Source organism: Bactrocera neohumeralis, chromosome 5 (assembly GCF_024586455.1).
Source record: "Bactrocera neohumeralis isolate Rockhampton chromosome 5, APGP_CSIRO_Bneo_wtdbg2-racon-allhic-juicebox.fasta_v2, whole genome shotgun sequence".
NCBI classification, from domain to species: Eukaryota; Metazoa; Arthropoda; class Insecta; order Diptera; family Tephritidae; genus Bactrocera; species Bactrocera neohumeralis.
The window spans coordinates 62,670,169-62,685,493 of record NC_065922.1 but is presented as its reverse complement, the minus strand read 5'-3'; the positions used below and the strand labels follow the sequence as shown (position 1 = coordinate 62,685,493).

Genomic DNA, 15,325 nt, shown 5'->3' with positions numbered 1-15,325 from the left:
TCGATTGGCTAAATATAGGTGGTCCAAATCAATGAACTCCCGCAGAGCTTAACTTATCGAATCAAGATTTTTGAATGCTTTGTTCTTTTATCTTAATTGGAAGTATTACAAATTTTTTGGTAATTAGTGTTTAACAAACCGCGAGTCATTCTTATCTTACTAGCGTTTTCTTAGTATTGACGACTTTGAGCTTAAACACAATAATCATAAGAGTGTTTAACACCAAGCGTGCCGAATTGTGTATGCGCCTAAATACAGTAAATTTAGTTGTAGACAGATAATCAGGGTCGGTTTAGAACGGAAACTTGTTCTCAGTTGAAATATTAAAAAAAAATCAATAACCGTGGCAGTTGGGTTGCTGCACTCAGAAAAAAATAAAGAATAGAATTTCAAAATTTTGTCTTTTATTATATATTTTTTCGTAAACATGTTTTTTTTGAGAATTATCAAAATATTTTCTAATATCTGTTTTTACGAATTTTTTGATTTTTTTCTTGATTGCATTAAATATTTCATAAAGTTGTGTTTTTTGTGAGTTTTCAATTTTTTTAAATAGTATCCGTTTTTTGAAAATTTGTAAAATTTTATTTTAACTGCATTAAATATTTTTTAAAAATATCCATTTTTCAAGGATTTTCAAAATATTGTGTACTATTGGTTTTTTTTCAATTTTGAATTTTTTGATTTGACGGTATTAAGTATTGTTTTTAAAACATCTTTTTTTGAAGAATTTTCAAAATATGTCGAAATATTTGTTTTTTGATAAGTTTGAAATTGACGGTTTTAAATATTTGTTTTTGGGAAGTTTTATCCTTTTTTGAGAGTTTGAAAAATATATTGTAATATCTGTTATTTGAAAATTTTGAATCTGACTCTGCTATAAATTTTTTAAAAACACTGGTTTTTTGGAAATTTTTAAAAACATTCGTTTTTTGAAGAATTTTCATAATATTTTGTAATATTTGTTTATTGAAAATTTAATTTTTTTGTTTTGACGGTATTAAACATTGTTTTTAAAACATCCGTTTTTTTGAGAATTTCAACAATATATTGTACATAATATCCGTTATTTGAAAATTTTGAATTTGACTGTGTTAAATATTTTTTAAAAATACCGGTATATTTGAAATTTTCAATATTTTTTATAATATTTGTTGTTGAAAATTTTAAAATAAATACTTTATAAAATTGTTTTTTTTTTGAATTTTTAAAATATTTTGTAATATCCGTTTTTCGAAAATTTTGAATTGTTTACTTTCACACATTTGTTACTTTCACTGTATTAAAAACACCCGGGTTTTGAGAATTTTGGAGATATTTTGTAATATCTATTTTTGAATATTTTAAATTTTTTATGTTGAATATAAAATGATTTATAAAATAGTTTTTTTCTGAATTTTCAAAATTTGTTTACAGGGGTCTGTTTTATGAAATATTTATTTAATACCAGTTATTGTATGTTATTAGAATTTGCGCAGGGGTTTATAACACGTCTAGTATAGTCATGTTATTGGCAATATTAACCTTGTTATTTGGGTCATAATTATTTAAACGGATCATCTCACTTCGTACTTGACTACAAACCGTTTTAGGTTAAAATTTGTCCATTATGCTGCATTTGGTTTCATTTTAATGCCCTTCCGCAATTCTAGGAAGTTGTACAAAGCTTAATTAAAACTTGTAACACCAATGAAGTACCTTTTACTTAAATACTCTTTTAAGATTTGCTGTATCGCCAGTTTTTCATTACGTTCAAAATTTATTCGATAATGTTTATACTTAAATTGCGAGCCACTATCGTTTTGCTAGCGTTTTCTCAATATTTACGGCATTAAGCTGAAAATACAATAATTCTATAAGCAACTAACACCAAGCGAGTCTAATTTGGTGTCAGCCAGAATGCGTTTTAGTTGAAAACGCGTAATCAAGGCCAGTTTAGAACCAAAAACCTGTTCTCACAGTTAAAAGTGAATTGAAAATAATCAAAATTTGGTTGGAGTTGTAGCTGCCGAAAGTACAAATTGTTGATTGCATAACTTCAATCTTTTTTCATATTAAATTTTTGTTTTTAAAACTTTTGTAATTTTGCTATCATCATGACTTTCAATTTTGATTTTTTTAATCTATTTTTGAAATCGTTGACCAATTCTTTACGCTTTTGACAAATTGTTAATTTTATCGAGTTACTCTAAGCCTAAATTGTATTGTCTTAAATTCTCGTTTTATTTTCCTGAGCTTTGTTTTTGACTACAAAATAGCTTCAGATCGCAGATCGGACTACTAGTACTTATATGAAAAATTATTTTATTTGAAGAGATATTTTCACCAAATTTTGTTCAAATAAAGGCAAAAATATCTGAATTTTTTTTCAGATGGGGTGGAAATATATATACATATATATGCACTAATATGTCCCAAAAATAAGGTGACATTTGCATTTAAACTGCGCGCGTCGAGAATTTGGAGAATTGTTATTTTTTTAGGTTGGTAGTACTGTCAGTCACATTTATGTCAAATTTCATGTCAAAATATTCATTAGTGTTTGAGATACGTGTCGTTTTGTGAGCTGCTAAAAGTGAGTTTTTCGTTTTTTGCGATGTCGAAATTTGTTGAGCAAAGAATTTGCATTAAATTTTGTTTACGGAATCAATTTTCTGCTGCGGATACGTTGAGGATGGTGCAGAAAGCCTTTGGTGATGAGGCTATGTTTAAAAAAAATGTTTACAAGTGGTATAGTGAGTTCCAAGCCGGCCGTGAACGTGTCGAAGACGAAGAGCGTCCTGGGCGACCATCAACCCCAACCGACGAAGCTCACGTTCAACAAATCAAAGATTTGGTGTTAAAAAACCGTCGATTAACAATTAGAGACCTTGCTGATGAAGTTGGCATATCGAAAGGCTCAGCCAATACCATTTTGAAGGATGTTTTGAGCCTCAAGCGCGTCAAATCTCGACTGGTACCGAAAACATTGAATTTTTTGGAAAAAAAGGCGTCGCGTTGAAGTGTGTGAAACGATGCTTTCCGACAACCAGGGTGTCATGAAACGCATTTTAACTGGCGATGAGACTTGGATCTATGCTTACGACCCCGAAACAACCGATCAATCGAGCGAATATCGTGCCAAAAGAGAGCCGAGACCAAAAAAATCGCGCCAAAGTCGCTCAAAAATCAAGGTCATGTTGACTGTTTTCTTCGATTATCGTGGTGTTGTGCATTATGAATTCCTTCCAACCGGTCAAACAGTCAACAAGGAATATTATTTGAACGTTATGCGTCGTTTGCGTAACGCTATCCGCCTAAAAAGGCCGGAATTGTGGAAAGACAATTCTTGGTTTTTACACCACGATAATGCACCATCCCATACTGCCCTCGTAATTCGTGATCATTTTGCCAAAAACTCAACCCATATCGTTCCGCAACCACCGTATTCACCTGATCTGGCGCCGTGCGACTTCTGGCTGTTCACCAAGCTCAAAAGACCGCTCCGGGGACACCGTTTTTATACGATAGAGAAGATTCAAGCCGCAGCGAAGACGGAACTGAAGGCCATCCCGGAAAGTGACTACAACCAGTGTTTCGAAGATTGGAAAATCCGTTGGCATAAGTGCATTGCATCGGGAGGGGATTACTTTGAAGGGGATGAAATTGATTTGGAAGAATAAATAAAGAATTTTCAAAATAAATACAATGTCACCTTATATATATTCACAGCAGATATGTATATGATCGGTGTGACCAGCTGTCACGCTGCGAACTAGTTCCTTAGTTTCCAGGTTATCGCTCTCAAATATCGGGCATGTCTTTTTTTTACCCAAGAAACTGCTCATTTGTCAGAACCGCGGATGCCGAACCACTTTAGCATATACATAGCTGCCATATAAAACGAACGATCAGAATTATTTTATTTGAAAATATATTTTTTTTAAATTTGGCAAGATTTATTGTCCTGGCAAATTTTACAGATCGGATGTATGGCAAAATTTTTTATTTGACCAGATCTCTTCACGAAACTTGTGAGGAAAATATTTGAAGAACTCTAGTACTTATATAAAAAATTATTTTATTTGAAGAGATATTTTCACCAAATTTTGTTCAAATAAAGGCAAAAATATCTGGAGTTTTTTCAGATGGGGCCGAAATATAATTTTATATATTGAATATAGATCTATATACGAAACTTATGAGGAAAATATTTGAAGAAATTTGGCAGATCGGACTACTAGTACTTATATGAAAAATTATTTTATTTGAAGAGATATTTTCACCAAATTTTGTTCAAATAAAGGCAAAAATATCTGAATTTTTTTTCAGATGGGGCCGAAATATATATACTATATACATACTATGTGTATATATATATACCTATATATATGTATGTATATATAATTGTTGCTTAATACAATATAAATATATACAAGTATATGCTTTTATGCTACAAAATCATTTGTCGACGTTATTATGGCTTCGGTTTATCCGAAGTTAAGGTGTTTTCTTGTTTTTGTAATTTTCGTAAGCGGTATGCTCGGAATGCAATGACATTTCAAGTGTTTTATAATATTTAAAGTATTCATTACAAGATTTCTGCTTAATACAAATGGCAAAAAAAAAAAATCAAATAAAAAAGTAAAAAATGCAAGACGGTTCATTCACTTTAAATGCGTTGGCTTAACTTTGCGAACGAAAAATAAACAACTTCTTCAGTGGCCATTGAACGTATAACAAACTAAGTTGGGCAGCGAAGAAGGAAGTAAACAAAAATTAAAATAGAAACATTTTTTTTTTTTTAAATGACGGTAATTTTATATGATTTTTTTATTTAATTATTTTTTGTACTTTTTTTAATATAACTTTTAACTTCTTAGTTCAAATGCCGCTATTCTTCTGCATTCCGCGCAAGAAAAATGCAAGCAAACAAAACACTCACATACCAGGAAGTAGCTACCTACTCACAAATGTATGTGTTCAGTAGATGCTTAAGTGTGTTTGTTGTTTTTATCGGGCTTAAGTATCTAGCTGATTGCTGTAAATGGTGATTATAAGAATTTGTATCTATTTTTATGAATTTTTTTGTTGTCATTTATGAAAAATGAGTGTGACTTCAATAGAGTGATTATCTAGACAAACATTTCCTGTCTCAAGTGGCGTCTTACAATTCTCTATATGTAGATTTTGATTTCTTTTATAATATTTTATTTTATTTTGCTTTGCCTTTTTGCTTTAAAAGTGTTAAATACAAATGACTTGCTGAAGGCGGGTGTACTTAATGAACTGCCATTGTGGCTATTGTGGATTTCCCACCGAATCAAGCAACCGCATTAAATTCTATAAAACTGCTGAGCATTCAAGCGGCGATAAATTAAAATAATTACAAAACACTGCCTTGTTGCCAATTGTATTGTTGTATGTATTTAGGCTTATCTTTTTGACAACTCAAATCAAAGTCTGTTGTAAACAATTAAGATGTAAGTTTAAATCATAAGAATTCCAAATGCCGTAATTGTCATTCGTTGCAAATTTAAATACATGAATTACAAATAATCATAACGTGCTCGTAATGTCATGATGAAGTCATGAACTCTGCCTGATTACTTACTATGTGCTTTGTTATTCAGATAAGTAAGAGAATGAGATAAATACAAGCTAGGGGAGCTAAGAGAGGTGGAGAGTGAGAGTTTTGTAAACCATACAAAATAAACTTTGCCATTTACTCACGCTGCCAATCAAGTTATTCACTTCTTCCAAGAAAAAGTCGATGCACGATTGGTATCAACAAAAACACACTCAATTGCACACATTTATTTTAGTATTTGGATGGTATTTGGTGGAATTATTTTAAAATTTGAGTGCATACCAACAATCTAAGGACCACTCTCCGCCAACAGATAAACATTATGTCTGAATGCTTCTTCTTTATTTGCGTGGACACTGCTTACGCGGTTATAGCCGAGTTTACAACAGCGCGCCAATCGATTTTCCTTTTCTCTGTTTGGTGCCAATTGGAGATTCCAAGTGTAACCATGTCCTACTCCACCTGGTTTTTCCAATGGAGTGGAATAAAGCCTCTTCCTCCGATCGCCTGGCAGGTACTGCGTCGAATACTTTCAGAGCTGGAGTGTTTTTATACATTCGGACCCATCAGATGTTGTCATCGTCCAAGCCTCAGCACCATATAGCAGGACGGGAATAATGAGTGACTTTGTTCGTCGAATTTTACACCCTTATAGATGAAGGGTTAAGAAGCTCGAATTATTTTCTCAAGCAGTAGATTGAAGAAGTCACACGATAGCGAGTCGCCTCAGCTTACACAGTCGTATTTGTTTTGCGTGAATGCCAAATTCAGACATCACGGCATAAAGGCTTTGAAATCGATGAAGAGGTGGTGTGTGTCGGTCATCTTTTTACTGGTCTTTTCCAATGCTGAATATCTGGTCAGTTGTTGATTTTCCAGACTTAAAGCCGCACTGATAAGGTCCAATCAGTATATTGACGGTGGGCTTAAATCTTTCACACAATACGTACACCTTACCCTGTATAGAATTTATAACAGTCATTTCTATAATTCTCAACGAGAATTACAATTTTTTATAAATAAACGATCTTCCTTTGAAGCATCAGTCTTAAGCATAGCTAATTTTTCTAGTGAATATCCAGCAGAAAATATATTTTGATTTAATAGCTTTCAGACCTTTAATCATAGCTTTTTAAGTTAAAATAACCCTTGGCCATTTTCATACCAATTATTTAGTTATAACATATTTTAGAACACTATAGTATGCAACGCTACAAAATTAAGGTTAGATTAGGCTAAGATGTTGATCCTAACAGGAATCTCACTTGAACAGCTTAGGACACTGCTCAAAAACACCCATATAATAGAACATGAGATCCTTACAAATCGACAAATTTGTTGACACGGCTAATTTCCGTTTCGGTTATGTCTTCTGGTTCGCCGAAGGCTAGACTGCAGAGATGTTTCAATTTCAGGCAGAACAATGGAGTAGGAATTGCTTGGATGTTTCTACTTCACATTACTTCATACAACTTTGACAACCTACGTCCGACGAGACCAAACTTAGTCAATAAAAATGCATAATATTTCTGATTATAATATATTTTCTATCGTTTGTAAAATTAGATATTTGTTGACAAAATTATGAAAATATTGTATACTTTTTTCTTTTTCTATCGAACAGTTTTCCTATATTCCTATTTAAGAACCTGGTTCGTGTATTGAATAACTTCAATTGTAATAATTCTGTTATTCCTTCGTAACTACCAAAGCAATTTACGGGTGTCTTATATTATTTGCGATCGGAAATCGTAAAATACTTTTTCTCGAAGATAAAACATGTTTCCTAATATTCACGAAACTTTTCGCATTGAGGTAATTTCTTTCAATATATTTTATTGCATAAGCAAAAAGCAGGTATACAAATGTTATACTGCGCTAATTTATCAATAATTTTTTTTAGATCTCTCAGTTTAGCATGTCTGATTTTCAATATTTTACAAAAAGCTCACTTTAGTTTTCTTGACATAGTTGCTTATTGTTGCATAGTGTAATAATTGTAACTATTTGCAAACGAAATTGTTTATTGAGTAATTATTATAATTGCTTGAGCAACAGTTTAATATTACATTATACGATTCTTGAATTTAATAAATACTCGAACCATCAAATTGGGCGTAACATGCGTGAATTCACGGTCGCCCTTCAGATGTTCACCTCGATTTGTTTTAGTGAGAGTGGACTTTAGAGTTGTCAGAATTTATTAATCTTCGATTTGGATCAGCAAACAGCGAAAAGCTGCGAGTTTAATTTTTTACTTTGAAATCATCAAATACGCAGAATCTACCGCTTGAAAATGTAACAACTGATTTTCTTCACTCATATCATTTGCCTTTCGCCAACGCTGTGCTCCGACATAAACATTGACAATATACTGCTCATCATCATATTCACCATTATTTTCGTTACGACTTGTTAATTTTTCTCAATGTCTCAACCCTAACCGAACTAATCGCTTGACAGTCTTTCAGAAAATCTGAAATAATGATAGCATATTTCGACAAAGATTCAGAGAACATTCGATGGCTCCCTGACTTAAGCAAGTATTATTCATATCTGCTCTAAATTCACTGTTTATTTTCTCAAGATATGTGCCAATCGATCGATTTTGTTTGTTTAGATAGGTCGAAACTTTTTGACTAAGTTTATTTAAAAGCGGGGCTCCTTGCAGGGAGGCGCTGGAAATCTTCACACGAAGAATTTCGCAGTCCTCTCTTTTTGGGGAAGAACTATTTTATTTTCGAGCTCTCGAATCTGGAACTCCTGAAGAAGAGCGTTTGCTGCGAATTCCAGGACCAATAACGAAATCTACCTCTTCTTTGACGGATAAAAAGTTGAAATAGGAACAGGAGCGGGCTTCTGGTGACTTCAAACTACAAAATCATTACCACTCAGCCTTTCAAACCGAAGTTATTGGCATAACCGAAGGTGCCAAGTAGACTGCTGCCTTAACCAGCAAGTAAAAATTATACTCTTAGTAGGTAACTCCGTTAATATCATCTGGGTATTCAGCCATGTAGGAATAGAAGGAAGTAGGCTGCCTTTTCGGCCAAGTTGGCCCGCTCGGGTGTAACTAGCAATACAATTCCCTTAAGCTGTTCTAAACCATTCAACTTCTTCAAGCAATTAACCCTAGAATAACACATCAGGTATTGGAACACTAGCAACAGGCTAGGCATTAGGCATACCACAAAGTTACTTTGGGGTAATGTTGATGGTGGACAGCCCAAAAAACTTCCACTTCTTTAGATAAAGGGAACTCGGTAATATTGTAGGGGTTGTCACAGAGCACCTACGCTAAAAAACACACCTTCAGAAAATGGAAGGTTGAATGCGGGGGAATCAGAGTCCCTGCTGATGGAACATTAACTTTGCGAATACCGAGCTTTCAACCGGATGAGACGGGATCTAACTTACGAGACATTGGGATGATGGGGTGAAAAAAATCACGCTCTTTTTAATCAATCATTAGTGCAAGACTCACGTCGATCTTTCAACCTCTAACGACGATGCGGGTAATGTGAATATTACGAACACGATTAATGGTCTTCATATCCTAACGATTTGAGTGATTATTGTCTATTGAGCCGTTCAGTCGGTTCATACATCACCCTTAGTGTTACAGCATCAGCTGTGTCCTGATATAACCTCTATTAAAATAAATAAATTTTCCAAATAAAACAAATTTCCAAAAAGCATAACGTATTTTGTTTATTCAGTTTAACAATTATGTTTAATTTGTATGTAAAATTATGATTTTAAATAACTTAAAACGATATTTACATTATCATTATAATATAATTTGTATTGCGAATGGTGATGACGTAGTCGATAAATGTTTGCGAATAACATGAGTGCAGCAATAAATTACATGTAATGATGCACTATTAAATAAAGATAAATTATCATATAGTAATGATAAATGTGTGAAATGTAGGAAGAGCTTAGACAGCAAAAACTCTTAAAATAAAGATATATGACTCGAATGGAATTAGCAGTTCCTATGGAACTTAATTAAAGAACGTCTACAGTTAATTTATTTTGTATATGAGATGGTGTTTTGAAACACCATCCGCTCGATGGCACCGCTTACGGTATAAAGCTCACGTACGCCCCTGATTTATGATTGCCCACATGCACTGACGGCATAACAGCCAAAAGTTCCCAAAAAAGTTTCCCTTACTATTCACTTAACCATAGCTATGTCATAGTTGGCTAACTCTTTGGCGCAGCTGCGCGATATTCCGGATTTTTTAACCAATCCTCCTTGATGAGGTCAGCACCTTTCTCGCCTATCATAATGACCGGCGCATTGGTATTGCCGCTACTGATTGTCGGCATAATACTGGCATCGATTACACGCAGTCCACGCACGCCGTAAACACGTAACCGTGGATCGACCACCGCTTCCGGATCCCAAGCCGGTCCCATTTTGGCAGTGCCGCAAGGATGATAAATCGTCATAGAGATCGTACGCGCTTGGCACTCCAAGTACTCGTCCGAGTATATTTTGTATTTCTTGCAATTTGGCATTGGTCGTTGGTGTACGCGCGAACCAAACTGTTTAAAGACTTTGGCGTTTGCTACACGTAGCGCAATCTTTGCTCCTTCCACCAGAGTTTTGACATCGAAAGGATCATCGAAATAGTTAGCGTTAATAAGCGGATAGTGGAAAGGATTTGAGGAACTCAGACGCACCCAACCACGTGAGCGTGGACGCAACAGTAATGGCATGATCGTCCAGGTGTCTTTGTTGGCAATCGGTTTAAAAACTTCCTGGTAGAGTGACTCTTTAAGACCCAATACTTGTTTCACGCGTGCGCCATTGTCCGAATTAATGGAGGCCGGTGCCATATGAAATTGTATATCAGGCCAATCGATAGAGTTGTTCGAGTAAGGTGTGTGCACAAAGGCCAATCCCTCAACACCACCGAGCGTTGTCATTGGTCCACGTTCTCGCAGCACATACTGCATGGTGAGTGCCGTGGGATTGAAGCGATCTTGTATTATAGCAACAGGTTTGTCAACCAAAAACGAAAGACCACCCATACCAACGTGATCCTGCAGATTCTCGCCAACCGGCAAGTCCTGCAACACGCGTATGCCATGTTTCTCCAGATGCGCCTTTGGTCCAATGCCCGATAGCATCATTATCTGTGGTGTATTGATGGCACCAGCCGACAAAATGATCTCACGTCTGGCGCGTATGCGAAATACCTTGCCGTTCTTAACAAACTCCACAGTATGAGCGCGCATAGTGCTTGGCTCTATGATTACTTTGGTGACATGCGAGTTCATGGTGAGATGAAAATTCTTACGCAATCTAATTGGACGTAAGAAAGCCTTTGCCGTGCTGCAGCGCGAGCCACGACGAATAGTGCCCTGTGCAATCATAAAACCAGCCTGCTTCTCACCATTGATGTCACGATTCTCATAACCAATCTCGCGTCCCGCTTCCACGAAAGCGGCAACCAATGGTGAGTGCCAAGGTGATTCCTGCACCGTCATTAGACCACCGCGTCCATGATAAGGGTTGTTAGCTAGGTAGGGGTTACGATTATCTTCCGATTTCTTGAAGTAATGCAGCACATTACCATACCCCCAACCGGTGTTACCTAGCGATTCCCAATGATCATAGTCATGTCGATTACCACGCACATACAGCATATAGTTGAGCACACTCGAGCCGCCGAGCACCTTACCGCGCGGCCAATTGCACTGATTATTTTTCATGCCAAGGCAGGCTTTGTTCGATGGCTGTGTCTTATACTGCCAGTCAAGTTTGCTCAGCTGCAGGTAAGCGGCCAATGAGGGCACATCCGATATCTCATTTTCATCTGGACCCGCTTCGATGAGTAGCACCTTCCATTTACGCATTTCCGTGAGTCGATTGGCCACAACCGCTCCGGCCGAACCAGCGCCCACCACAATGAAATCATACTCGGGATACAGATTCAGTTGATCGATGGGTCGCGCCTCTGGATCGACGCTATCGTAACGGTAGTACGTAATGGCGGCGAGCAGTAACGGTATAAGCCAAAGGCCGGTGGTGACTACGCCGAACGTAGATTTTATCACAGTCGTTATGAAAAGTAGATTGAGTACCATTGTCTTTGGATATCGAATGCTGTGCAGTACTTTGATTTCGATGAGTTGATTTTATTGCTTTATTTGTTTTTGGCGTGTTGAGTAGTACTTTGAATAACTGTTATCACGCTATGAATCTTTGCAGCAACTTTTTCCGCTTGCTCATTGTAAAAGGTGCTGTGATGCCGACGATACGAAGTCCGACGGCGTTCTGTAAATACAAAAAAAAAAAAACAACAAATAAAGTTTTTATGCTTAAACAAATATAAAAAGCTCGTGAAATAATTATGCAAAACTTTAATGAATTATTTTGATTTATTAAATATTTACAATTATGGTTGTTTAAATAAATTAGCGGCATATTTATACGACTTTATTTGATATTTAGAAAATAGTTTGTAATTATTTTTATTTGCTTTCTTTCAGGTGAGCGAACATTAACTATTAAAAAGTGACTGCTCAGTGAGTTCGATATATAACTGTAAGTTTTATAAATCATTCAAATGAAAGTGGCTTGAATTTAATAATATTATTTAATAAGCATAATTAACGATAGTATTGTATATATTTTTAATGAGCACTGAGGCTGCACTGAAATTATAATACCCTTAACAGCTGCATTTTTATAGCATAAAGGTATAAAAATAGTTTTCTTGATTTTGATCGATCAGTTTAAATAACAGTTGTCTGAACAATTTATTCGGCGATAATAGCGATACCTTGAATAATAATCTATGCCGAATTTCGTGAAGATATCTCGTCAAACAAAAAAGAGTTCCATATAATCTTGATTCTGATCGTTCAGTTTGTATAACAGCTACATCTAATATATAAAATTCTCGTGTCACGGTGTACGTTATTGAACTCCTCTGAAACCGCTCGACCGATTTTCGTGAATCTTAGCGTGCATATCGGCTAGGATGGAGAATCGGGCAACATCTATTTTTCATCCTCCTAAATGTTAAGGGAAATTGGAAAATTCCCAAATAGTAACATCTTTCCATACAAATTTTTTTTTCAATTTTTGTTTGTTTTGTTTTTCAATATTTTTATTTGTCAAATATTTGAATCATTCAATTTCGGTCGCATGCTTTTTTTATTCCGGCTATTCAAAAGAAAAATTATTGATTAATTATTCAGTGAAAACGTTATGTTTCACATGAAGTGATCAATTACAGATTGAAATTTCTTACGAAGCCACGAAGAGGTCGCGCTAATATCGGTCGGCGTTCCTTTTGCCATCAACGTATGGCAGCCCAAGACACATGAACGACTACTCCCAGGATGCGATGACATACATGTGGAATTATGGAACGCGGTCAAACAGCAAGCGATCGTCAAGATGTCGCAGCACGACTTTTCAAACAACATCAGCGATGTTTGATGGACTTTATCTTGAAGCAACATATGGTACATATACATATGTATATGGTGCTGTTAGATGCTGGATGTATTCTGTTGAGTAGCAAAAAAAAGTTAGCCGCACGCACGCATTCTTCTTTGGATGGTGGATGGTGGTTACACCAGATCAAACTGATGAACTCATTTCTGCGGAACTTCCTGATGCAGAGAAAGATACAGTATTATACCAAATGGTGAAAACCAATATGGTTCATGGACCTTGCGGACACCACAATCCCACTTCGGGTTGTATGTCTGACAATAAATGCACGAAACACTATCCAAATGCTTTTCTTTCGGAAACTCAAACTTGAAATGATTGATATCCACTGTATAGGCGTCGCTCACCAGACGACAATGGCAAACCATTCAGCATTCAAGTTAGAAGAATGAATATTGAAGTTGACAACACATGGATCGTATCATATTCGCCATTATTGTGTAATTCACATTAAAAACTCATATCAATGTTGAGTATTGCAGTTTGGTGTAATCGATAAAATACCTTTCTAATTACGTAATCAAAGGAAGCAACATGGCGGTTATTGGTCTTGAACGATACGGTCGATACGTGAACTGCAATAAAGCGCTTTGTAGGATATTTACTTTTGCAATTCAAGAACGTTTTCCGACTGTTGTGCGTCTCGCAGTTAATTTGGAGAGTGTATTTCAACCCAGAGAATACAGTACAGCCAGTGGAAACACAGCCACCAACAAAATTAACATTAACGAGTTTTTTCTCAACTTTCGTCAGTGATCCGTTTGCGAGAAAATTGCTCTATTTGGAAATACCTTGACATTACACCTGGAATGCATCGTCAAAGAAATAGTTGCGCAGAAAGCAATTCCAACCAGTAGATTAACATCCAGGTGTGTTCTCAACTAATGCATTCGGACAAATTTACACAATCCACCCGATAAACGACGATTGTTTCTACCTTCGGTTGCTATTGATTAATGTACGCGGTTCAACTTTATTTGAGTCATTGAGTATTGTGAATGGTACGGTCTGTGCAAGTTTTGGAGAAGTAAGACAGCAATTACAATTGCTGGAACACATTAATCACTGGAATGAAAATGAAGTACGCACACTATTCGCTATAAACATTTAGACAAATCAGCCTTCAAATCCGCGTCTAAAAATTGGAAATGGATCAATTCCGGTGGTTCGATATCAATTCCATCTGTCGTTTATCAATTCACGAAAGATGAACTCATCACGAATGTTCGGACATTGGCCAAATTATTGTAACTATGATTCTTTAAGTGCACGCGCAATGTTAGCTGCCTGAAATACCGATGTTGTTCACTTAATCTAGAAGATTCAAAGTCATATTCCGGGAGACTTGCGGTCATACAAATCGATCGATTGTCTTGACAATGAAGACGACGCCGTGAATTATCCAGTGGAATTTTATCCAGTGCCACCGCATCATTTCTAGTTGGATCTGTCGTTATGTCTGCGCTATTGGAATTTCTAAACTCTTTGAGTTCTATCGATTTGCCCTTTCAGGACGCATTCCATTTCCAGTGAAAATTGCATTTGAGATGGACACAAGGATAGTCGCTAGAAGTGTGTGGCATAAATTTGGAAATGTTTTTCACAAGGCCGGACATACGTGGCGTGCTCACGAGTTGGAAAACCATCTTCTCAGTACATTTACGCACCGAAACAGAAACAAAAAAATATTGTTTGTCAAGCTTCGTTACATTGAAAAAATTTGGAAAAATCGAAAATAAATGATTTTCAAACAACATAAATTCCACTTTCTTTTCATTTCAAAACACATAATTTCAGGCAGGACAACGGCTGCCGGGTCAGCTAGTATACATATATGTATGTCATAGTGGTGATATCGGCCTAACATTTTATATCAGAAATGCTATCAAAAAGTGTTAGATCGCTATATGTAGGTTGCCTTTTATATTTCTGGTTTCAAGAACAAAAACAAATTTTAATAATCGAAAATCGCTTTATTGTTTTTCATAATATTCTTTATTACACTCTTGAATGCGTTTGCACCAATTTTCGAAGCTCTTTTGCCACTCCAAAACATGTCTCTTCAATGCATCAACCGCTTCTTCAGGTGCTGAAACACGTTGACCTACAGTGTATTTTTTACGAACGAGAATAAAAAGAAGACATTCGGTGCCAAGTCAGGACTATACGGAGGATGACTCATCAAATCGGTGTTTAAGTGCTCAAACATGCAGTTGTGTTTCAGTCGATGTCGAGCTATCATTGTCATGGTGAAGAGTGGTCAGTCA

The 15,325-nt window shown here is 35.8% G+C and overlaps 2 protein-coding genes across 5 annotated transcripts in view; one reads left to right on the top strand and one right to left on the bottom strand.

Moving 5' to 3' along the window:
• LOC126759436 (flotillin-2) overlaps nt 1-15,325 on the top strand; it is a 418,004-nt gene that overhangs the window by 67,906 nt on the left and 334,773 nt on the right. The window lies entirely within an intron of this gene.
• The window catches only part of LOC126759413 (glucose dehydrogenase [FAD, quinone]), a 40,267-nt gene continuing 34,448 nt past the window's right edge, over nt 9,507-15,325 (bottom strand). Inside the window, exon 2 of the mRNA XM_050474202.1 lies at nt 9,507-11,867. Within this exon, the coding sequence (XP_050330159.1) occupies nt 9,785-11,677 (1,893 nt within the window). The 5' untranslated portion in view covers nt 11,678-11,867 and the 3' untranslated portion in view covers nt 9,507-9,784. The remainder of the gene's footprint in view (nt 11,868-15,325) is intronic.